At 38.6% G+C, this 24,683-nt stretch overlaps 1 protein-coding gene across 8 annotated transcripts in view; it reads right to left on the reverse strand.

The window, feature by feature from the left end:
- The window catches only part of DNAJC24 (DnaJ heat shock protein family (Hsp40) member C24), a 169,404-nt gene that overhangs the window by 54,634 nt on the left and 90,087 nt on the right, over window positions 1-24,683 (reverse strand). For all 8 annotated transcript variants that reach the window (XR_007357266.2, XR_007357265.2, XM_048854613.2 and 5 more), the window contains exon 3: window positions 11,321-11,459. Coding sequence is in view for 6 of the 8 variants with exons in the window: in XM_048854613.2 (XP_048710570.2) it covers window positions 11,321-11,459 (139 nt within the window). In the remaining 2 variants the exon portion in view is untranslated. The remainder of the gene's footprint in view (window positions 1-11,320; window positions 11,460-24,683) is intronic.

Raw genomic sequence — 24,683 nt, forward strand, 5'->3', positions numbered from 1 at the left:
TTGAAAAAGAAAGCAAGCTTGTTTTCCTCTACCAATATATGAATAAAAATGAAGTGCAAGAGAATGAGTTCTAAAGCCTTGAAGGACATGGTGTATAGCAAAAGTATGAGTTCAATATACTTATTACAAATAATACTTAGTTTAATAAAATCAATTTTAAATGCAGAACATGTTTTGAGAAAACTACCTTTTTTTCTTTATGTATCCAGCACATTTAACGTTATTTTATTTAATTAATAAAAATTTATAAAATGCTGGTTTTGTGCATTTTAATTGAAATTCAATTTCCATCCAAGTGCAGCTTGACACAAATATGGATAAATATTAATTACCTAGTAAATAAAAGTGTCATTCATTTTCTAACTTAATATACAATCATAAAAATAAGAATCTGAATAAATGTATGTTAATCCAAAGAACTGCTTAAATACATGTGTATATCCTCATGGTTAGCAAAAAGAATTATCAAATTTAGTGTAAAGGGTATGTGTTAGTGATTATAAGTGAGACTAGTGAGAATGAACCTTTCTTTAGGAAAATAATTTAAAAAATACAAATGTAAAACAAGATTAAATGGATGATTTAAATAATGGTTTCCTGCTTGCTGATTTAAATCATGATTTAAATTGGTGACTTAAATCAATCCCGACCCTGGTGGTATATTATATTGTTGTAGCAAGGGAACATATGAACCAATTATATATGCATGACCCTATCAACCAGAAGTCAGAAATTTCTCTCTGGTTAACATTTGATCATCCAAAAGAATATCTTAGAACAGAAGTTGTTTTTTATTGTGGATCTACCATCTTGGTGTCAGTCTTACACACATAACACAGCAGTTAGCAAATATTAATTTATCAGTAGTGAAATGAAACACTTATTTTAACTTGCCCTTATATATTAGTGGAAAACGTAATTAATACTTGACATTAAGAATTATTCTTTTTTAAAAATGCAATTAATTAATTAAGAGCCAGTTAGCCTAGAACACAGGCCAATTTTATACTTTCTTTTGCAACTAAATTGTGATTCTAATTTTACCTGAAATAATATCTAAATTAGACTAAATGAAGGCAATTAAAACAAATCCGAGAACTCTGAGATAATGAAAGGATCAATAAAACCTCCTTGACTTAGCCTATTCCAAATACATACAGTACATTAAAGAGGTACAGATTAAAATAAAATTAACCCACACACTGCTAACACTTGGCTACTACTAAAAGAGACAGACAAAAGGGTATGAAGGAAAAAGATAACTGAAAGATACAGCTGTCAATCAATCAATCTTATTCAGAGAGTCATAGATTCTCAGGCTAACAAGGATCATTGTGATCATCTAGTCTGACCTCCTGTATAACACAGGCCATAGAACTTCTTCAAAGTAATCCCATGAGTGTGCTAGGTATCCATCCAATCTTGATTTTAAAATGGTCAGTCATGAAGAATCCTTAGTAAATTGTTCCAATGGGTAATTTACCCTCTGTCAAAAATTTACACCTTATTTCCAGTCTGAATTTGTCTAGCTTCAACTTCCAGCCATTGGATTGTTATACCTTTCTCTGCTAGATTAAAGCACCCATTATTAAATATTTGTTCCCCACGTAGAGACTTACAGACTGAAATCAAGTCACCTTCTCTTTGTTAAGATAAACAGATTCAGCTCTTTGAGTCTATCATTATAAGGAATATTTTCTATTCCTTTAATCATTCCTGTAGCTCTTCTCTGAACCCTCTCCAATTTATGAACATCCTTATTGAACTGTGCGCACCAGAACTAAACACACTATTCCAGCTGTGGTCACACCATTGCCAAATACAGAGGTAAAAAAACCCTCTCTACTACTACTTGAGATTCTCATTTATGCATCCCAGGATCACACTATGTCTTTTGGACACAGCATCATATTGAGAGCTCATGTTCAGTTACTGTTGTCTTTGCTCTGACAACAGATTAGCCAAATAAGACCTAGGGTAGTGCTTTTAGCTAGAACCAGTCACACACTGGCAATGAGCATGCCTTTGCTCATTCTCTTCCACCTACTCAAAAACTGTAATGTGTCTAAACTAAAATGTCCAACATAAAATGGAAGTTCAGTATTGTCTTAATTTATGTGAAGTATATTTTAACATTACTTGGGTTCTGCTCAATCCAATTTACAGACTTGTAGTCAAAAAGCATTTCTTATAATGAAAACCATGAATATTTCTGGCAGCACCAAAAAGAAAAAGTCTCCATCAGTCTCTTCTCTCCCGATCCCTGCTGTAGTAACTTGGGAGAAAAGACCACCTATCTACTTTCTTCTTCTGTTTCATGGGACAGGAAGATGACTTCACTATGAGGCCTCTTCTCTTCAGAGGTGGGGCGAGAGAAAGAGAAACTTGTGAGGAAAGGGGAGAAAGTTTCAGCGGGCAGGATACGTCCAACTTCCCCTCTGCGGTGTAGTGAGCAGGCAGAGAAAAAAAGTTACTTTAGGCTGTGGAGGTCCCACCATTTCCCAGCTTCTCTTGAAGAGGGAGACATAAATTGGGCTGAAAAAACAGGCCACCCTTCACAGATTTCACAAAGGAGTGCTCTATGTCAGGACAAGTTTCTCATACAAACAGCTGTGTGAATGGAGGTAGTACTTCACAGGTAGCATGCATGAGGGAGGGAGGGGGCACATGACACCATGAAGGGGATTTCAACACACAAGCATGGATGGGGCAAACCAAGGGAGAAACAGTGACGTGGGGGGAACAGTGTTTCGCTCACAATCCCCACTATGCTTCCTACAACACCTTTGTTGACTTTGGAATGGGCAGGAGACTGAGGAAATGAGGCCACTAGCAGTCCCTCTAACTCAGATACCCTATAGGAGGGAGCCTGATGTTTAGAATTTCAACTATGCTTTTCCTGTCCACTGCTGCAATTGTAATTAAAAATCTTCATGGGCCAAATTCATCCTCAGTGTACTTCCACTGAAGGCAGTGGAGTTACAGCAGGAAATAATTTGACCCATTATCATTACAAGTCTTTCATAATATGATGCTTGACCTGTAATTAGCTTTAATAATGATTTGATAATCAGGTTATCTTCCAAAAAGTTAATTTTCAATTGTAAAGCCTTCAAGCATAACATACAACCCAATACACATGCTATCACTTTATTTTATATGCTACAGTTATTTGCTTGTCTGCTTCTAACAGCAAACATTTCTTTTTCAAAATTGAACAACGCTAATTTAATCTCTAAATTTCCCTGTTCAACATATTATCCAATCTAAAATGTTTTAACACAGCATAAATGGATTTTTGGACTTGTCAAGTTATTAATTATAGAAAGTGAAGGCTGATCTGAGGTTTGCAAATTTGTCTGCAAGATTACTAATCTTGCAATATCCACAGAGTGTGTGTTACTTAATAATAACTGTGTGCCCTTCTTTATTATTTTAACTGTACTTTAGCTTGCATCTTACAACTCTCCACAGCTACTGGTTCTTTTGAGAGCTGGTTTTTATGGACTTGAGAGATATAAAGATTATTCAGACTGGTATTCATATGAGAGGTTAGCTCTATGTTTTGTATGCTTAAATAGATACATATATACATTTGACTCCTCAAGTTGTTTAGATCTGTATACTTTGAGATACATTCCTGAACGCAGATAGAAAATAAGATGTTCTGGTTTTCCACAGTTACTTGAAAACAGTCATTAAATCTTTAGAAGTACAGGCCCCATGACCTTGTGTTCTATTGCATTTTTCTGACAACAAGAGGTGAAAGGATTCTGCAGATCCATTGTCTCGACTGTAGGATCTAAGAAAACACTGGCAGGCTCATCAGAGCGGTTTATGAGCCTGCAATTCAAGGAGATTAAAAGGAAAATCTACTGAGATTCTTTAAGGCCGCAGAATAACATCAAATAACTATTAGCAGCTTGGTTCAGTAAAGCTTTACTAGAGCTCTTGCTGGGTCATTCACGAAATTTAAAGGAGGAAAGGTTTTAAAGCTTTGCTTAGGGATACAATAAATATTTTGGTTTTTTAAACAAATGATAAATGAAAATCCAATCTTTTTAGACTACTAAGAACAGTTAAAATATGCATACTCAATGATCAGTGTTCTGGGAAGTGTTCGAACTTTTTATAACTACAGTTAAGTTATAAAGAAAAAAGGTACAGCTTATACATTGACAGACTGAATACAGTGTGAAATACCTAGCAGGCCTCAATAATCACTCAAAAATAAGTCACATTGGTATTTAAAACTTTGGTACTGCTAGAGGTGGAGGTTTTTGTGTTGTTTTATTTTTAGTACACCATATATTTATTCTTTTTCAAGTACTGCTATGTTTTTTTTTTTTACTAACCAGCAGTCTGTTGAATTTAAAACAAACATTATGAAGTGTTACAAAAATACATAAATATGATTTCAGTAAAAGTTTTGAGGAAAGCAGTGTGAGAGTTGAGAACTGTTCCTAAAAGCAATATCCCATGTTTTTGATAAAACACTGTTTCTTATTTACTTTTAAACAAAACGACTATAGTTTAATACAGTGCTATGATGTAAGAGGTAACAACGCTGATCTCCTTCAATGCCTCTGATGTGTAGCAAGTAAATATTTTCACATTCTAAGCATATATTTGGTCAAGCTTTCAAGTTGCAACCTGGACACTAATTCATAAAGCACTAGAGGCTGGGATATAGGTCCCTTTGAACATTCCACCCACCCGATCCTTAGCCAATTTAATATATTAAAAGTTACCCTTTTTAAGCTTCCAAGCTAACAAAAAAATGAAAACAATTTGTATTTTAATTATGGATATAAAGACTAACTTGCAAAACCTTATAAAAATTGCTTGAAAAATGCAGGACTCAATCTTATGAAGCACTGAGCACTCTGACCCTGATCTAGGAAAACATTTAAGTATGTGCTTAATTTCAAGCATGTGTGTGAACCCCCTGACTTTAAGGGAACTATGCAAGAGTTCAAAGGTAAGCATGTGCCTAGTAATTTGCTAGGTCATGGTGGGAGTGCTCAGCACCTTGCAAGGCTGACTCCACTGCCAAACTTGGAGAAAGAAGTCTCCCTTCTGTTTATTCACAAGTACGTACAGGCAATGGAAAAACAAGCTTCACCACAATGTCCTTTTAATGTGTAATAATTCTGTTCTGGAGGGAGAAATAATTTCTGTGGCTGAGAAATTAGTTCTGTCTCTAGGGGCCATTCAATCTGACCTGAACTGCGACTATTAGGAAGACTCACCACTATGAATATTAAAGGAGTAACCGTGTTAGTCTGTATCCACAAAAACAATGAGGAGTCCTGTGGTACCTTAAAGACTAACAAATTTATTCTGGCATAAGCTTTCGTGGGTAAAAAACCCCACTTATTTATCTGAAGAAGTGGGGTTTTTTACCCACGAAAGCTTATGCCAAAATAAATCTGTTAGTCTTTAAGGTACTACTGTGAATAGTTACTTGTGCTTTGGGGACTAGAATGAGATTAACTCATTGCACACAGGCTAATCAGCCACCAATGGGTTAATTTACAGCCACTATGAACATGGTCTGGATTTTGAATGACCTAGTGGTAAAAGGCTCCCTGTGTCCCATTATCAATCCCCCAAGTCACCAAGTGCCCATGAAGTTCCACAATTTTAAGATCCTTAGCCAGAAACACAATGTATATTGCTGTCACTTAAAGAGTGGTAGACCTGCCAGGCAAACTGCAGGGTTTCAGAGAGTCCCACAGGGCCTGCCACATTGTGGCTGTGCTTGAAGCTTTATTTTGGTTTTGAAAGGCTTTTTTGAGCTTTACTTACGCTTTTTTAAAAAGGGATTCTCATACTAGGGAACAACTAAAAATATACCATATTAAAATATCTCTATTTTCTTGTCATATGCTAGTCAGAGTTCTCTTTGCCGCTTGTGCTAGCTATTAAAAGCATTTTTATAGGCACTTCTCGCTTGCTGCTCCTGCTTGATCCTGCAGGGAAGTTGTAATGCTGCTCTTGTAGCAATCAGCTCTGCATCCACATTCTGATGTCAAACACAGCATTATGATTTCAATGTAGGATGAGAAGAGAAAGTTGGGATGAGGGAAGAGTGCTCATTTTCAAAAATCCTGAACTAAAATGAGTGTGTGACAAGATGAAGAAAAAATTAACGGTAAACTACTTATTCTTTAAATGTTCTACATTTCTTCACAATTGGACCAGTGTAAGATTCCCTTTCTAAATCTCCATCCACCACTATGGTATTTCCACCTCACACAAAGGGATTTGCCCGAAGCTGAGGGTGAGAGTACCCCGGGACAATACTGAAGTTTTAAAAGTGATGATACCGTAGGTGAAGCCCTAAATTACAAACGAGGACATTTTAAAACCAGCTACTTTTTCCAATTATCTGGGAAGCACTAAACTCAATGTTCAAGAATCCTTCCAACAGCTGAGCACTTCACCAGTCCTTCCAGATAAGGGAAACTTGGCTAACTTGGTTAATACAGGATTTCAATAATTTTTCTTTACATTTTACAAAAGCTTTCAAAAATCCTCTTTAATATTGTTTTGGAGCTTATCTGCTCAACTGCAGAGCTATAGCAAAGTCATTGAGTCTGAATCTGAGCACAGATTTATGTGAAAATCTTACCACTCCAAAGAGTAGACATTTTGTAAGTTAAGATATTTACATAAGAACGGCCACACTGGGTCAGACCAAAGGTCCATCTAGCTCAGTATCCTGTCTTCCGACAACAACCAATGCCAGGTGACCCAGAGGGAATGAACAGAACCTAAGGTAAGGTAATCATCAAGTGATCCATTCCCTGTTGCCCATTCCCAGCGTCCGGCAAACAGAGGCTAGGGACACCATCCCTGCCCATCCTGGCTAACAGCCATTGATAGACATATCCTCCATGAACTTATTAAGCTAGATGCTTTGAGCCTAACTTGTTTAAGTTAAAAGGGAAAAAAAGAATTCTCCAGAATTGCTTTTCTATTAAAAAAATAGAAATTGTTGTATATTGTTGCTTTTTATGCTGCTCTGCACTGTGTGAAGGAGTGTACTACTCCTTTAAGGGACACTCCAGAGCCTAACCAAGGAGACCTTGCCTTGGCCTAGGATTATATAAACAGGAAGAGGAAGCTGAGTGAGAGAGAGGGTAGTAGAAGCCATGTAGGCTGCAGTATGTAGTGGTTGTTTTCTCTCAGGCTCTAGGAGACCAGCCTAACCAAAGGCTTTTTTGTTAGTGTGTGTTGGCTTCTTTCCCCAAGACTGTGCTGGGACTTCCCACACCTTTACACCTTGTTTAAAAACAAATGTTTTGAGAATGTAGTGCACACAAAAAGTACCATAAAGAGATCCCTAGAGACTTAAAGCCTTCAGACATAGAACAGGTACAGCAAAGGCAGCAGTGCAAGTGTGCTCCTCTAATGTTCATAAACCCAAACTTGGAAGGGCAACTTCTGAGAGGGATACAGGACAATTCAAGGATGAGAAATATGTTGTGATGTAGACACGTGACCATGGAAATCAAACCCATTGAACATAAAACACCAGTCAAATGGTAACATTTGGTAACTACTACCACCACCACAGCAGCTGGATTTGAGCATTTGTACTATATATGAAGTTGGGATGTTCAATGGAGTTTTAGCCTAATTTCTATTAGCCACTCAAACAAATTGAATATGAATCTTTAGGAAGGGGAGTTATGATCAGAAATGAACGAATCTTAGACCAGACCTGGAAAGAAGTTCCTTTTTTAATAGGTAAACCATAATGTGCGTTTTCCCTTCTCCTTCATGCTTCTGATAAGGATTAGAAGCAGAAGATTCAATACTATGAAAAAGTGGAGTTCTTATTTCATTTCCAACCTGGCAAAACAAGGAGTTAGTGAAATTTTCACAAAGCACACAAAAAGGCAGTTCTTGTAAGATTTCCAGACCAAATAAATTTGGATAAGTATCTGAGCCAAACTCTTCCTCACAGCTCTTCCCCTTTGTTCCTGCCCCAGCAGAAGTGTCCATGAAATTGATCAGAATCATTATTTCTGAAGTGTGCTGTACTGGCAATTCAGAGAACAGGATTCTAGTCAGTGGTGAGCTGGAGCCGGATTGCGCAAACCAGTTGTTAAATTTTGAAGCAGTTTTAGAACCGGTTGTTAACCCGCTTCCCTGCAGGGGGCGCTGAGGCTTTGATGGGCTCCGGCCGGGGTGTGATGTAATTCCTCCTCCGGCCCCGGGGGCGCTGCGCTGTGGGAGCCATGTGGGCTGCCGCCTAGCTCTGGGCACGAGCCCTGTTGCTGCTCCTGCTCCTGCTCCCCTGGGGCTCCCGCTGCTGCCTGGTGGGTCCCCGGCTGCTCTGCTGGGCCTGGGCTGTGTCCTGCTGCTCTCCCCGTGAGTACCCACCACCCTGCCGGCAGCCAGCCCCTGCCTCCAGCCACCCCCGCACCCCCTGCTTGCAGCCAGCCCCTGCCTCCAGCCCCTGCCCCACCCCCTGCCTGCAGCCAGCCCCTGCTGCACCCCCTGCCCTGCCCACACCAGTCCATCTCCAGCCACCCCCGCACCCCCTGCCCTGTATCCAGCCAGCCCGTCTCCAGCCACCCCCGCACCCACTGCCCGTCTCCAGCCACCCCTGCACCCTCTGCCTGCAGCCAACCCCTGTCTCCAGCCAGCCCTGCACCCCCCTGCCCTGCCTGCAGCTAGCCCCTACCTCCAGTCAGCCCCTGCCCTGTCTCCAGCCAACCCCACACCCTCCTGTCTCCAGCCAGCTCCGCACCCGCTGCCCTGCCCGCAGTGAGCCCCGCACCCCCTGCTTCCAGCTAGCCCTGCCCCACGCCCATGGCTGCAACTGGCTCCACATCCACTGGTGCCCTGCAGTTCCCAGGGCAGTAACCCTGCACACCTGCTTCAATGAGGGGGGCATGGAGCAGCTGGGACCCACACATGTGCACACCCTAGGGTGACCAGACAGCAAGTATGAAAAATCAGGACAGGGGGTGGGGGATAATAGGAGCCTATATAAGAAAAAGACCCCAAAATCGGGACTGTCCCTATAAAATCGGGATATCTGGTCACCCTAGCAAACCCCCAGGGAGTGGCGGGGACCCACACATGTGAAACGGAGCTCATTTCTAGTTCAGGCCCATCTTTTTAAAAAAGAACTTTAGGCAGGGTTAACATACATCCGTATTTTCCCAGACAGGTCAGGCTTTTTGGTTCTTAAATCGCCATCCGGGAGGAATTTTTAAATTTTAAAAATGGTAACCCAGTTGGTACAAAAAATACATACTGGGGCACATCCCTTAAATCAGAACTTTTTATAGGGAACTGGCTGTTAAGATTTTGGCAGCTCATCACTGATTCTAGTCAATTTCACTGCCATTCTGCTGCTACTGTACTTACTGTGAAGTGGCTGAAATTCAAAGCGACACTGGAAGTGTACATCCTGTGCACAACTTTATTTGAATCACACCAGTGTTGTGTGAACAGAACCTTATATTTTAAAATGCATAATCTTCATGATACGCAACTGGGAGTGCTGAAGGAGCTTTCAGGTTCATATAAATAATAAACGTATAATTTGTTTTCCTTTTTTAAGTGTCTTTACATTCTCTTGAGATAACTCTCTAGAATAACTCCTTTGGATGCAAGAGTCTCAGCACACATTAATACATCTTTAATTGACGCGAAGATGCTTTAAATACAAAGCTACTTAAAAGCAATCTGTGTCTACTGCCACCACAGGAAGACAGAATATACTATATTCATTTCTGATGTAATTCCACTGACTGCACTGGTGGAATTGAGCCCAGTATATTAAAATTCTGTGGTATATATTAAGGCTTTAAATTAAACCCATCACATACATAAAAATAAAAATTTATAGATAAAACTCTTATTAATTTCATCACACCTAAGCATGTAGTAGTTATTAGAGTGGGTGACAAGAGTGCTGTAAAAATCTAAAAGCATAATGAAGTGTTATGAGACTTACGAGAAATTCCTATCCTGAAGTTAAATCAGGCTTTTTTTCCCCCCCGATAGCACTGAGGTAATAGGTAATTTCAATGTAATCATAATACTGCTTAAATGGGGGGAAAAAAAACCCACAAATCCAGTTTGAAAATTATTTGTTCAGCTATTTTTAAAATTTTACCTTCCCCTCAATACTTACACAGTCTGAGAAAGTGATATATTTAAATATAATTAGAAATTCATGCTGAAAATAAACTTCTATGTATTGTATATCTTTCTTCTTATCCTACAATAATGTGTATCTGCTACTATGACTAAGCTTTTGTTTCTCAAAGTTCTGGTAACCTTTGCAGCAGGGGAGTTAAAATCAGTGCAAGACAGAAAGGTTTGATGGTGTGCCAATGTACAATGGAAGGGAATTCAATAAGCTGCAGAGACAGTAGGCTTTTATCAGACACATTGAAAAGTGGTGGTGGCTACATGTCAATGCTGGACCAGAGTGTGTTACTGCAGAGCGCGACGGAGTGTTTTCCCCACGGGCAATACACTATTATTGACTCCCCCCATTAACATGTAGGGTGGATATACATTTATTGAAGGTTCTAATGGAAGGCTGAGGGACTCCTATCCTGAGGCCAGAACAGAAAGACAGCCTATCACTTCATGTAATGGTAGCCCATGTGTGACAGACCTGACCTACATTTCCCCCCTTTCTTTATCACAACAGCCTGTCGCTGTTTTAAGAAGCTATTTTCTGAGATGTAAAAAAGAAATGCATGCTGGAGCTGCCTAGTTAATGTGTTTTACTGGAATATTATTTATAAACCTGCTTCATAAAGAGTAATTGTACTAGAGATTATTTATGAAAGCTATCCTAAAATACACACACCCAAAAAAGAATGTGCCTTAATAAGTCTGAAGTGTTTATAAAGCCATATGATATACTGTATCTTAGACATAAATTACTCAGTACCTATATCTAAACTGCTTCAACAAAATATAGTGCTGGCCATAACTTGAAGTAGTTAAGAAAATTTACTGAAACTGCTGCAATGATAAGAATGGCTAAACTACATAATTACAGTCTAAATTCCATATTTATTAAAATGATTAGAAGTACCACTACCTAATGCCTCACTGGAAGTAATTCAATGGTTTTACTGGTTAATGTATGTGTATTTATCAGTATCAATAACATATCCAAATATGAAAGCAGGATAAGAGCAAATAAAACATTTGGTTCAGAAACAAAAAGCTTTTAAAAATACTATCTAACTACTATTCCAGCCCCTGCATTTAAGAGCTGTTGCCACTACTTTGCCACTTCAGCCAGCTCTCCTCGGCAGGAACCTACCATGGCGCTGTAGGTCATACTCTTTTTTTGTCTCTTCGTTCCCTAGAATTTTCCACGCTTGATCAATTTCGATGAACCTCTGCACACGCTCCTCCACCTCTCCTGCTGGCACATCTGCGCTCTGTTTGTCTGGATGATACTGCCAATCAAGAGGAAGGGGGGAGAAGGGGGGGGGGGGGACAGACAAATCAATAGTAAATCTGATATTCATTTAAAGGTGGGGGGGAGGAGGAGGTCTGAACCCAGGAAAAGGAGATGACAATGTTGGGTACAGGAGATAACTGCCAGGTTAATTAGACCACTGGAATAGCAGCAAATCCACCAGTGGCACAAAATGTCACAATGTGCACTGACAACATTTTCTGGATAATTTGCTAAAGGAATCATGGGTCTTATGGACAATTTACCTAGAGAGAATGACTAATACAAACAGAAAGAGGTACATGCAGAGGAATATGACATGGGAACAAGGGGAAATGCTTTAGGTGCAAGCTGCTTTTATTTAACACTACATCTGGCTACATTTAAAAAATGGGACCACTGTTTAGTTACAGACTAATCACAAATAAATTGAATGCTTTATTATAGATGTACCTGGTTTTTGTACTTTAAATAGTAAAAAAAAAAAAATGTAAGATCAAATATAATTTACAATAAATAAAATTCTATTTTGAAGCTATGCCTTAACATATTTAATTTTTTTCAGTTCAGTGAATCAATAGCTTTTCCAAATATTTAATGTCATGGATCACTGGCTACAAAATTGTGTCATTTTAGTTAAATAGTTATTTGAGGACAAGGCTATAAGATAAATCATGCATAAAGGCAAAATATAAAACGAAAACACTTAAAAAACGTCTGGCCTCCTCATGTTAAATAGCACATGTTCCTTTTTTTGTTCCAATGTCTATTGAAAAATAGCTCATTGAATTCTCTTTTTTGTTCTTTGTATAAGTTCTCATCTCATTTGTAAGGAATATATAATTTTTTGATATTTTAATTGTTCATATAGAACCAACAGAAGAAAAACAACAGGAAAGAATTGGTAGGCTGGTGATGGGGGGAATGGGACAAAGGTTACAACACTGTAAGAATGCTGTTAATTCATTATATTTCAAAATATTCCATATTCACTTATTTTCTCTATATCAGGAATATTAATTTCTGCCGTACACTAACATTAGTTTCGTTACCTGAATCTACTGTAGATATTTAGACCTGGAGGGCCTGTATCACAAGTGAACACTGCATTAGAGAGAGTGGAATTCTGAACAAATATTTCCAGTTATAGTTTGTTTTGGAAGAGGAGAATACTGTTACCATGTGACCTTAGAACAACTGCCTCCCCCTCCTTCACAGACAATCATACACTAAGAATTCAAAATGAACATTGCTACTAGAGTCTGCCCACTCATACACATATCTATCCTTTGTATTGATGCGAATTATCTCGATAACGTCCCTCCTCCCCACTCTTCAATGCAACAATGGGAGAAAAGACCACAAGGGCAAAATGTTCCCCATCTCTGAGCTCAATTGTTTTCACATTCACTTTTCTACACACAACTGATTGTGCCTGCAAAAGTGGCTGTTCACCCAAACCATAAATTCAAGAAGGTAATGTGCATAAATGCAGGATTTTGCTGTGTGGAATGTGTGCATTCCTTTGCAGTTAGCTGTACATTCAAAACTAGAGGCTGGCTTGAAGCTTGCTGAAAATATGGTCCAGGTATAGTTACAGTCCATATATGATTATTTTATAGAATGTATATTTTCAGTAAAAATTAGGGCTGTTGATTAATCGCCGTTAACTCACACAATTAACTCAAAAAAATTAATTGCGATTCAAAAAAACTAATGTGATTAATCAGTTTTAATCACACTGTTAAACAATACCAATTGAAATGTATTTAGTATTTTGGATGTTTTTCTACATTTTCATATATATTGTATTCTGTGTTGTAATTGAAATAAAAGTGTATATTTTTTATTACAAATATTTGCACTGTAAAAGTGATAAACAAAAGAAATAGTATTTTTCAATTCACCTCATACAAGTACTGTAGTGCAATCTCTTTGTCCTGAAAGTGCAGCTTACAAATGTAGATTTTTTTTGTTACACTCAAACCAAAACAATGTAAAACTTCAGAGCCTACAAGTTCACTCAGTCCTACTTCTTGTTCAGCCAATCGCTCAAACAAGTTTGTTTACATTTACAGGAGATAATGCTGCCCTCTTCTTATTTACAATGTCACCAGAAAGTGAGAACAGTAATTTGCATGGCATTTTTGTAGCCAGCATTGCAGGGTATTTACATGCCAGATATGCTAAACATTCATATGCCCCTTCATGCTTCAGCCACCATTCCAGACGACATGTTTCCATGGTGATGATGCTCGTTAAAAAAATAATGTGTTAATTAAATTTGTGACTGAACTCCTTGGGGGAGAATTGTATTTCCCCTGCTCTGTTCTACCCGCATTCTGCCATGTATTTCATGTTATAGCAGTCTCGGATGATGACCCACCACATGTTGTTCGTTTTAAGAACACTTTCACAAAATGCAAAGAAGGTACCAATGTGAGATTTCTAAAAATAGCTACAGCACTTGACCCAACATTTAAGAATCTGAAGTGCCTTCCAAAATCTGAGAGGGACAAGATGTTGAGCATGTTTTCAGAAGTCTTAAAAGAGCAACACTCCGATGCGGAAACTACAGAACCAGAACCATCAAAAAAGAAAATCAACCTTCTGCTGGTGGCATCTGACTCAGATGATGAAAGTGAACATGCAGCAGTCTGCCCTGCTTTGGATTGTTACCAAGTAGAACCCGTCATCAGCATGGATGCATGTCTCCTGGAATGGTAGTTGAAGCATGAAGGCACATATGAATCTTTAGCACATCTGGCACGTAAATAGCTGGCTACAACCGTGCCATGAGAATGCCTGTTCTCACTTTCAGGTGACATTGTAAATAAGAAGCGGGCAGCATTATCTCCTGCAAATGTAAACAAACTTGTTTATCTGCACGATTGGCTGAACAAGAAGTAGGACTGAGTGAACTTGCAGGCTCCAAAATTTTATATTGTTTTATTTTTGAATGTAGGTTTTTTTGTACATAATTCTACATTTGTAAGTTCAACTTTCATGATAAAGAGACTGCACTAAAATACTTGTATTAGATGAACTGAAAAATACTATTTCTTTTGTTTTTTTACAGTGGAAATACTTATCAAAAATAAATATAAAGTAAGCACTGTACACTTATGTATCTGTGTTGTAACTGAAATCAATATATTTGAAAATGTAGAAAACATCTAATAATATTTAAATAAATGGTATTCTCTTGTTTAATGGTGCAATTAATATTTTTAATCACTTGACAGCTCTAGTAAAAAATCAAAAATAGAACAAGGTTACACTACGTTACACTATTTTTCTTTTTGGAAAATAAATGGAGGCCAAAATTTTCAAAGTTAGACATACAAATTGGAAGATTTTTACCATAACATATAGTGACCAAATACAAACTTAAATATGAATGCTGCTACATAAACCAACAAGAAAAGGGACAATTACCATTACGTTCCATGTTTAAACCAGGAGGTGATGGGTGAAGGTTTATACCATTGCATGGTACAGAGCATGTCATTGTAATTTATTAGTCCTTGTCCTTAGTCAGATTACCTATGAATCTTTGCCAATGTCCAATTGTGTTTCAGCCTCAGCAGTATTTCTTCAAGATAGTAGCTGATTATGTGCATTGTTTTGATGACCTTTTAATTGAAATGGTCACATTAAATAAAGGTAAAGGTGGTGGAGTAGCACTGTATATCAATGATGAGATAGAATGTAAAGAAATAAGAAGCGATGAAATGGATATGACTGAGTCCGTCTGGGCAAAAATTAAATTGGGGAAGAAAACTATTAGAGCCTCCCTGGGATAGTGCTTGGGGTCTGCTATAGACCACCGGGATCTAATTTGGATATGGATAGAGCCCTTTTTAATGTTTTTAAAAAAGTAAATACTAATGGAAACTGTGTGATCATGGGAGACTTTAACTTCCCAGATATAGACTGGAGGACGAGTGCTAGTAATAATAATAGGGCTCAGATTTTCCTAGATGCGATAGCTGATGGATGCCTTCAGCAAGTAGTTGCTGAACCGACTAGAGGGGATGCCATTTTAGATTTGGTTTTGGTGAGTAGTGAGGACCTCATAGAAGAAATGGTTGTAGGGGATAATCTTGGCTCAAGTGATCATGAGCTAATTCAGTTCAAACTGAAGGGAAGGATTAATAAAAATAAAACTGCAGCTAGGGTTTTTGATTTCAAAAGGCTGACTTTCAAAAAATTAAGGAAATTAGTTAGGGAAGTGGATTGGACTGAAGAATTTATGGATCTAAAGGTAGAGGAGGCCTGGGATTATTTTAAATCAAAGCTGCAGAAGCAATCGGAAGCCTGCATCCCAAGTAAGGGGAAAAGAATCATAGGCAGGAGTTGTAGACCAAGCTGGATGAGCAAGCATCTCAGAGAGGTGATTAAGAAAAAGCAGAAAGCATATAGGGAGTGGAACAAGGGAGGGATCAGCAAGGAAAGCTACCTTATTGAGGTCAGAACATGTAGGGATAAAGTGAGACAGGCTAAAAATCAAGTAGAGTTCGACCTTGCAAAGGGAATTAAAACCAATAGTAAAAGGTTCTATAGTCATATAAATAAGAAGAAAACAAAGAAAGAAGTGGGACCACTAAACACTGAGGATGGAGTGGAGGTCAAGGATAATCTAGGCATGGCCCAATATCTAAACAAATACTTTATCTCAGTCTTCAATAAAACTAAAGAGGATCTTAGGGATAATGGTAGCATGACAAATGGGAATGAGGATATGAAGGTAGACATCACCATATTTGAGGTAGAAGCGAAACTCGAACAGCTTAATGGGACTAAATCGGGGGGCCCAGATAATCTTCATCCAAGAATATTAAAGGAACTGGCACATGAAATTGCAAGCCCATTAGCAAGAATTTTTAATCAATCTGTAAACTCAGGGGTTGTACCGTATGATTGGAGAATTGCTAACATAGTTCCTATTTTTAAGAAAGGGAAAAAAAGTGAGCCGGGTAATTATAGGCCTGTTAGTTTGACATCTGTAGTATGCAAGGTCTTGGAAAAAATTTTGAACGAGAAGGTAGTTAAGGACATTGAAGTCAATGGTAAATGGGACAAAATACAATATGGTTTTACAAAAGGTAGATCGTGTCAAACCAACCTGATCTCCTTCTTTGAGAAAGTAACAGATTTTTTAGACAAAGGACATGCAGTGGATCTAATTTACCTAGATTTTAGTAAGGCATTTGACACCGTGCCACATGGGGAATTATTAGTTAAATTGGATAAGATGGGGATCAATAGGAAAATTGAAAGGTGGATAAGGAATTGGTTAAAGGGGAGACTACAACGGGTCCTACTGAAAGGTGAGCTGTCAGGCTGGAGGGAGGTTACCAGTGGAGTTCCTCAAGGATCGGTTTTGGGACCAAACTTATTTAATCTTTTTATTACTGACCTTGGCATAAAAAGTGGGAGTGTGCTAATAAAGTTTGCGGATGATACAAAGCTGGGAGGTATTGCCAATTTAGAGAAGGAGGGGGATACCCTACAGGAGGATCTGGATGATCTTGTAAACTGGAGTAATAGTAATAGGATGAAATTTAATAGTGAGAAGTGTAAGGTCATGCATTTAGGGATTAATAACAAGAATTTTAGTTATAAGCTAGGGACGCATCAATTAGAAGTAATGGAGGAGGAAAAGGACCTTGGAGTACTGGTTGATCATAGGATGACTATGAGCCGCCAATGTGATATGGTTGTGAAAAAAGCTAATGCGGTCTTGGGATGCATCAGGAGAGGTATTTCCAGTAGGGATAAGGAGGTTTTAGTACCGTTATACAAAGCACTGGTGAGACCTCACCTGGAATACTGTGTGCAGTTCTGGTCTCCCATGTTTAAGAAGGATGAATTCAAACTGGAACAGGTACAGAGAAGGGCTTACTAGGATGATCCGAGGAATGGAAAACTTGTCTTGGAGACTCAGGGAGCTTGGCTTGTTTAGCCTAACTAAAAGAAGGTTGAGGGGAGATATGATTGCTGTCTATAAATATAGCAGAGGGATAAATACCAGAGAGGGAGAGGAATTATTTAAGCTCAGTACCAATGTGGACACAAGAACAAACGGATATAAACTGGCCACTAGGAAATTTAGACTAGAAATTAGATGAAGGTTTTTAACCATCAGAGGAGTGAAGTTTTGGAATAGCCTTCCAAGGGAAGCAATGGGGGCAAAAGATCTATCTGGCTTTAAGATTAAATTCAATAAGTTTATGGAGGAGATGGTATGATGGGATAACATGGTTTTGGTAATTAAATATTCATAAATAGGCCCAATGGCCTGTGATGATCTATTAGATGGGGTGAGATCCGAGTTACCCAGGAAAGAATTTTCTGTAGTATCTGGCTGATGAATCTTGCCCATATGTTCAGGGTTTAGCTGATCGCCATATTTGGGGTCAGGAAGGAATTTTCCTCCAGGGCAGATTGGAAGAGGCGCTGGAGGTTTTTTGCCTTCCTCTGTAGCATGGGGCACGGGTCACTTGCTGGAGGATTCTCTGCTCCTTGAAGTCTTTAAACTACGATTTGAGGACTTCAATAGCACAGATATAGGTGTGAGGTTTTTTTTGTAGGAGTGGTGGGTGAAATTCTGTGGCCTGCGTTGTACAGGAGGTCAGACTAGATGATCATAATGGTCCCTTCTGACCTAAATATCTATGAATCTATATGCCTATTAACTATTGATAAATATTAAAGTAGTTAGATTACATTATGGACTAATGTAGATTGCTATAATATTTTTATATCATACCTGCCTGAGTTATACATTCAGAAAATGATTACTGAAAATGGATAATTAGATCAATTTTTTTTCTGAAAACTGGTAAAAATATTAGACTGTTCAGTCAGCTCTTTGAGGTAGATCTTATTCTTATGTTTAGTGTTGTATAAATTTAAAACAGTGCAAATGTATTCTTAAATGGAGATTTTCTATTCCAAGTTTCAATTCCAAGGGAACCATTTTAATGGTTTAGTTATAAATCTTTAAGGAAAAAGAGCCATGTAAATGATGACAGCTTTCACAATTGAAATATCTCATTAGCCTTTTTACTACTTCTGGAATAAGTGTGTGCTTCTGTAATACATTTTCTATCAAACTTATACTTAAATGAATGGAACATTTGGAAGTACCAGATAGGTCCAGCCATATGCAAGGAGCATACACACATCTAATATATCACTCAGTACAACAAAATTTAAATAGTGATCTGAATTCATGGCATCGCTCCAAGAAAATATTTAGGGCAAAAGCTTTCAACAAAATTCATTATAAAACCTGTTGCCCAGAATATCCTACCTTTTTATTGGCCAAGAGGCCGTCTTTAACTGTCTGTTGAAGACCATGTGGGCAGATCCTGATTTCTGAGAGGAAGCAAACCAGTCATTAATAACTGATTGCTCACAACAATACTAAGAAAATTGGCTCCTCTCCTGCTGAGAATATTGACGACTCAAACAAAACTGGTTCCTCTACTACTCCTTCACAGTGAAATCATGGCTGATGGAAAAATCAATTTGCCGCTTTTGAGGAGTACATCACAATGAGTGGGAGAAAACAATTTAGCAAGGAAGTAAACTGACCATCCTTTCAACCACATCAAACTGGCCTAAAATAATTTTGACAGTGGTAGAAGTAGATATTCCAGAAAATAAAGCCACAAAGCCAATGAAAAGGGTTCACAAGAGCAGCAGCAGAGAGTCAGAAGAGGATATTTTGGTAATTCTTTGTGGGATAAAAATACAAGGTGCAGGAAATTCTTTGACTTTCTTTTAGTTCTCCCTGTGAAAGATATCTTCCTACAGTACTCTTAGGTTCTTTCTCAAATACAGGTAGTGAACCATGCTCCTTTACGTAATCACTGGATAAAGAAAGTGGTGCCAGATATTACTGCTTGATTTTAAATGGTCTGGGATTCATTTATCACAGAAAAGCTCACAGATTATATTTTGGCTGTGTTCCTTAGAAGGCACTTTGGATACTACCGTAACAGGAGCCATATACCTCAATATTGGAATCTGGACAAAATACTACCTCATAATAAAAAGACGGAATTACATTTAATAAAGCTCTTCTGATTTATCAGTAGATCTTTCTGTGGTCAGTATTTTCTTAAATTCCTGGCTGCCACTTCATACTAATATTAATTGTACTTTTATGATTGATCTGCAGTCTCACTTTAATTTTTTCTATTGTTTTATTTAGTTGTTTCTTCTCAGAATTCAAGATTTTAAAAATTTCCAGGTGACCATGATTTCACATAATTTCTTTGTTTTGTGCTTTTCCAAAATATTTTGGGTATCAAGATAGTGTCCTTGAAATTACTTAAATTACCGGTATTCTGATCAGGAGGTAGCAATTCATATATCCTCAAATATTCACGTCTCTTGCTGTCATTCATTTGATGAGGAAGGCAGAAAAGATTAAAGGAATAGAGTGAAAGACCATAAAATAGGATCAAAGGATCATCTTTTGCTTACTTTCACCCACTCACCTGGGACAGGTAAAATTCTCCAATTTGTCAAGGTCATTTTGAATTCTAATTCTATTTTTGAAATTGATTGCAACCCCACCCAGCTTGGTGTCATCTGCAAATTTTATAAGCATACTCCTAACTCCACTATCTAAAGTAATTAATGAAAATACTGATTAGTACTAGACCCAGAATTGATTCCGGTGGCACCACAGTAGATACACCCTCCCACTTTGACAGTGAACCACTGACAACTCTTTGACACTTAACATCATAAGAACGGCTCTACTGGGTCAGACCAAAGGCCGATCTAGCCCAGTAACCTGTCTTCCGACAGTGGCCAGTGCCAGGTGCCCCAGAGGGAATGAACAGAGCAGGTAATCATCAAGTGATCCATTCCCTGTCGCCCATTCCCAGCTTCTGGCAAACAGATGCAAGGGACACCATTCCTGCCCATCCTGGTTAATAGCCATTGATGGACCTATCCTCCACGAATTTATCTAGTTCTTTTTTGAACCCTGTTATGGTCTTGGCCTTCTGACAAGGAGTTCCACAGGTTGACTGTGCATTGTGTGAAGAAATACTTCCTTTTATTTGTTTTTAACCTGCTGCCTATTAATTTCATTTGGTGACCCCTAGTTCTTGTGTTATGAGAAGTAGTAAACAATACTTCCTTATCTACTTTCTCTACTCCAGTCATGATTTTATAGACCTCAAACATATCTCCCCTTAGCCGTCTCTTTTCCAAGCTGAAAAGTTCCAGTCTTATTAATCTCTCCTCATACAGAAGCCATTCCATACCCCTAATCATGTTTGTTGTCCTTTTCTGACCCTTTTCAAATTCCTATATATATATTTTTAAGGTGGGGTGAACACATCTGCATACAGTATTCAAGATGTGGGTATATCATGGATTTATATAGAGGCAACATGATATTTTCTGTCCAATTATCTATCCCTTTCTTAATTATTCCCAGCATTCTGTTGGGTTTTTGACTGCCGCTGCATATTGAGTGGATGTTTTCAGAGAACTATCCACAATGATGCCAAGATCTCTTTCTTGAGTGGCAACAGATAAGGATGAATTCAAACTGGAACAGGTACAGAGAAGGGCTTACTAGGATGATCCGAGGAATGGAAAACTTGTCTTGGAGACTCAGGGAGCTTGGCTTGTTTAGCCTAACTAAAAGAAGGTTGAGGGGAGATATGATTGCTGTCTATAAATATAGCAGAGGGATAAATACCAGAGAGGGAGAGGAATTATTTAAGCTCAGTACCAATGTGGACACAAGAACAAACGGATATAAACTGGCCACTAGGAAATTTAGACTAGAAATTAGATGAAGGTTTTTAACCATCAGAGGAGTGAAGTTTTGGAATAGCCTTCCAAGGGAAGCAATGGGGGCAAAAGATCTATCTGGCTTTAAGATTAAATTCAATAAGTTTATGGAGGAGATGGTATGATGGGATAACATGGTTTTGGTAATTAAATATTCATAAATAGGCCCAATGGCCTGTGATGATCTATTAGATGGGGTGAGATCCGAGTTACCCAGGAAAGAATTTTCTGTAGTATCTGGCTGATGAATCTTGCCCATATGTTCAGGGTTTAGCTGATCGCCATATTTGGGGTCAGGAAGGAATTTTCCTCCAGGGCAGATTGGAAGAGGCGCTGGAGGTTTTTTGCCTTCCTCTGTAGCATGGGGCACGGGTCACTTGCTGGAGGATTCTCTGCTCCTTGAAGTCTTTAAACTACGATTTGAGGACTTCAATAGCACAGATATAGGTGTGAGGTTTTTTTTGTAGGAGTGGTGGGTGAAATTCTGTGGCCTGTGTTGTACAGGAGGTCAGACTAGATGATCATAATGGTCCCTTCTGACCTAAATATCTATGAATCTATGAATTTACACCCCATCATTTTATATGTATAGTTGGGATTATGCTTTCCATTGTGCATTACTTTGCATTTATCAACATTAAATTTCATCTGCCATTTTGTTGCCCAGTCACCCAGTTTTGAGAGACCCTTTTCAAGCTCTTTGCAGTCTGCCTGGGTCTTGACTATCTTTAGTAATTTTGTATCATCTGCAAATTTTGCCACCTCACTGTTTACTCCTTTTTCCAGATCATTTATGAATCATTTTGAATAGGACTGGCCCCAGAACAGATCCCTGGGGGACACCACTATTTACCTCTCTCCATTCTGAAAACTGACCAGTTATACCTAACCTTTGTTTCCTATCTTTTAAACCAGTTACCAATCCATGACAGCACCTTCCCTCTTATCCCATGGCAGCTTACTTTGCATAAGAGCCTTTGGTGAGAGACCTTGTCAAAGGTTTTCTGAAAATCTAAGGACACTATATCCACTGGATCCCCTTGGTCCCCATGTTTGTTGACCCTCTCAAAGAATTCTAGTAGATTGGTGATGCATGATTTCCCTTTACTAAAACCATGTTGACTCTTCCTCAACAAATTATGTTCATCTATATGTTTCAGAGTAACAGCCATGTTAGTCTGTATTCGCAAAAAGAAAAGGAGTACTTGTGGCACCATAGAGACTAACCAATTTATTTGAGCATAAGCTTTCATGAGCTACAGCTCACTTCATCGGATACATCCAGCATCTCGATCATCCAGTGGCCCCACTGGTTGTTTAGCAGGCTTTCTGCTTCTGATGTACTTAAAAAAATAAATATGCTATTACTTTTTGAGTCTTTGGCTAACTGTTCCTCAAATTCTTTACTGGCCTTCCTAATTGTATTTTTACACTTCATTTGTCAGTGTTTATGCTCCTTTCTATTTTCCTCACTAGGACTGAACTTCCACTTTTTAAAGGATGCCTTTTTGCCTCTCACTGCTTCTGTTACTTTGTGGTTTAGCCATGGTGGCTCTTTTTTGGTTCTCTTGTTGTTTTGTAATTTGGGGTATACATTTAAGTTCAGCCTCTCTTATGGTGTCTTTAAAAAGTTTCCCTGCAGCTTGCAGAGCCACTTTTGACACTGTACCCTTTAATTTCTGTTTAACTAACCTCCTCATTTTTGTGTAGTTCCCCTTTCTGAAATTAAATGTTACAGTTCTGGGCCACTGTGATGTTTTTCCTGCCACAGGAATATTACATTTAATTATATTATGGTCACAATTACCAAGCGGTCCAGCTATATTCACCTCTTAAACCAGATCCTGTGCTCCACATAGGACTAACTCAAGAATTGCCTCTCCTCTGGTAGGTTCCAGGACCAGCTGCTCCAAGAAGCAGTCATTTAAGGTGTCAAGAAACTTTATCTCTGTATCCTGTCCTGAGGTGACATGTACCCAGTAAAGATGTACATAACTGAAATCCCCCATTATTACTGAGTTTTTTATTTTCATAGCCTCTCTAATCTCCCTGAGCATTTCAGTGTCACTATTACCATTCTGGTCAGGTGGTAGGTAATATATCCCTTCCGCTATATTCTTATTATTAGAGCATGGAATTTCTATCCATAGAGATTCTATGGTACAGTTTGATTCATTTATAATTTCTATTTCATTTGATTATACGCTTTCTTTCACATATAACGTCACTCCCCCACCAGCATGACCTGTTCTGCACTTCAGATATATTTTGTACCCTGGTATTACTGTATCCCACTGAAAAAAGAACGAGGAGTACTTGTGGCACCTTAGAGATTAACACATTTATTTGGGCATAAGCTTTCATGGGCTAAAACCCACTTCATCGGATGCATGCAGTGGAAAATACAGTAGGGAGATATATAGATATATATACATACACCGAGAACATGAAAAAAGGTGTTGCCATACCAACTCTAATGAGACTAATCAATTAAGGTGGGCTATTAGCAGCAGGAGAAAAAAAACTTTTGTAGAGATAATCAGGATGGTCCATTTCAATCAGTTGACAAGAAGGTGTGAGTAACAGTAGGGGAAAAGTTAGCATGGGGAAATAGTTTTTAGTTTGTGTAATGACTCATCCACTCCCAGTCTTTATTCAAGCCTAATTTAATGGTGTCCAGTTTGCAAATTAATTCCAGTTCAGCAGTTTCTCATTGGAGTCTGTTTTTGAAGTTTTTTCGTTGAAGAATTGCGACTTTTAGGTCTGTAATTGAGTGTCCAGGGAGGTTAAAGTGTTCGCCGACTGGTTTTTGAATGTTATAATTCTTGATGTCTGATTTGTGTCCATTTATTCTTTTGTGCAGAGACTGTCTGGTTTGGCCAATGTACATGGCAGAAGGGCATTGCTGGCACATGATGGCATATATCACATTGGTAGATGTGCAGGTGAATGAGCCCTTGATGGTGTGGCTGATGTGATTAGGTCTTATGATGGTGTCCCTTGAATAGATATGTGGACAGGGTTGGCCATGGGCTTTGTTGCAAGGACAGGTTCCTGGGTTAGTGGTTCTGTTGTGTGGTTGCTGGTGAGTATTTGCTTCAGGTTGGGGTGCTGTCTGTAAGCGAGGACTGGCCTGTCTCTCAACATCTGTGAAAGTGAGGGATCATCCTTCAGGATAGGTTGTAGATCCTTGATGATCCGCTGGAGAGGTTTTAGTTGGGGCTGTAGGTGACTGTTAGTGGTGTTCTGTTATTTTCTTTGTTGGACCTGTCCTGCAGTAGGTGACTTCTGGGTACTCTTCTGGCTCTATCAATCTGTTTCTTCACTTCAGTAGGTGGGTACTGTAGTTGTAAGAACGCTTGATAGAGATCCTGTGGGTGTTTGTCTC

Source organism: Caretta caretta, chromosome 6 (genome assembly GCF_965140235.1).
Source record: "Caretta caretta isolate rCarCar2 chromosome 6, rCarCar1.hap1, whole genome shotgun sequence".
Classification (NCBI taxonomy): Eukaryota; Metazoa; Chordata; order Testudines; family Cheloniidae; genus Caretta; species Caretta caretta.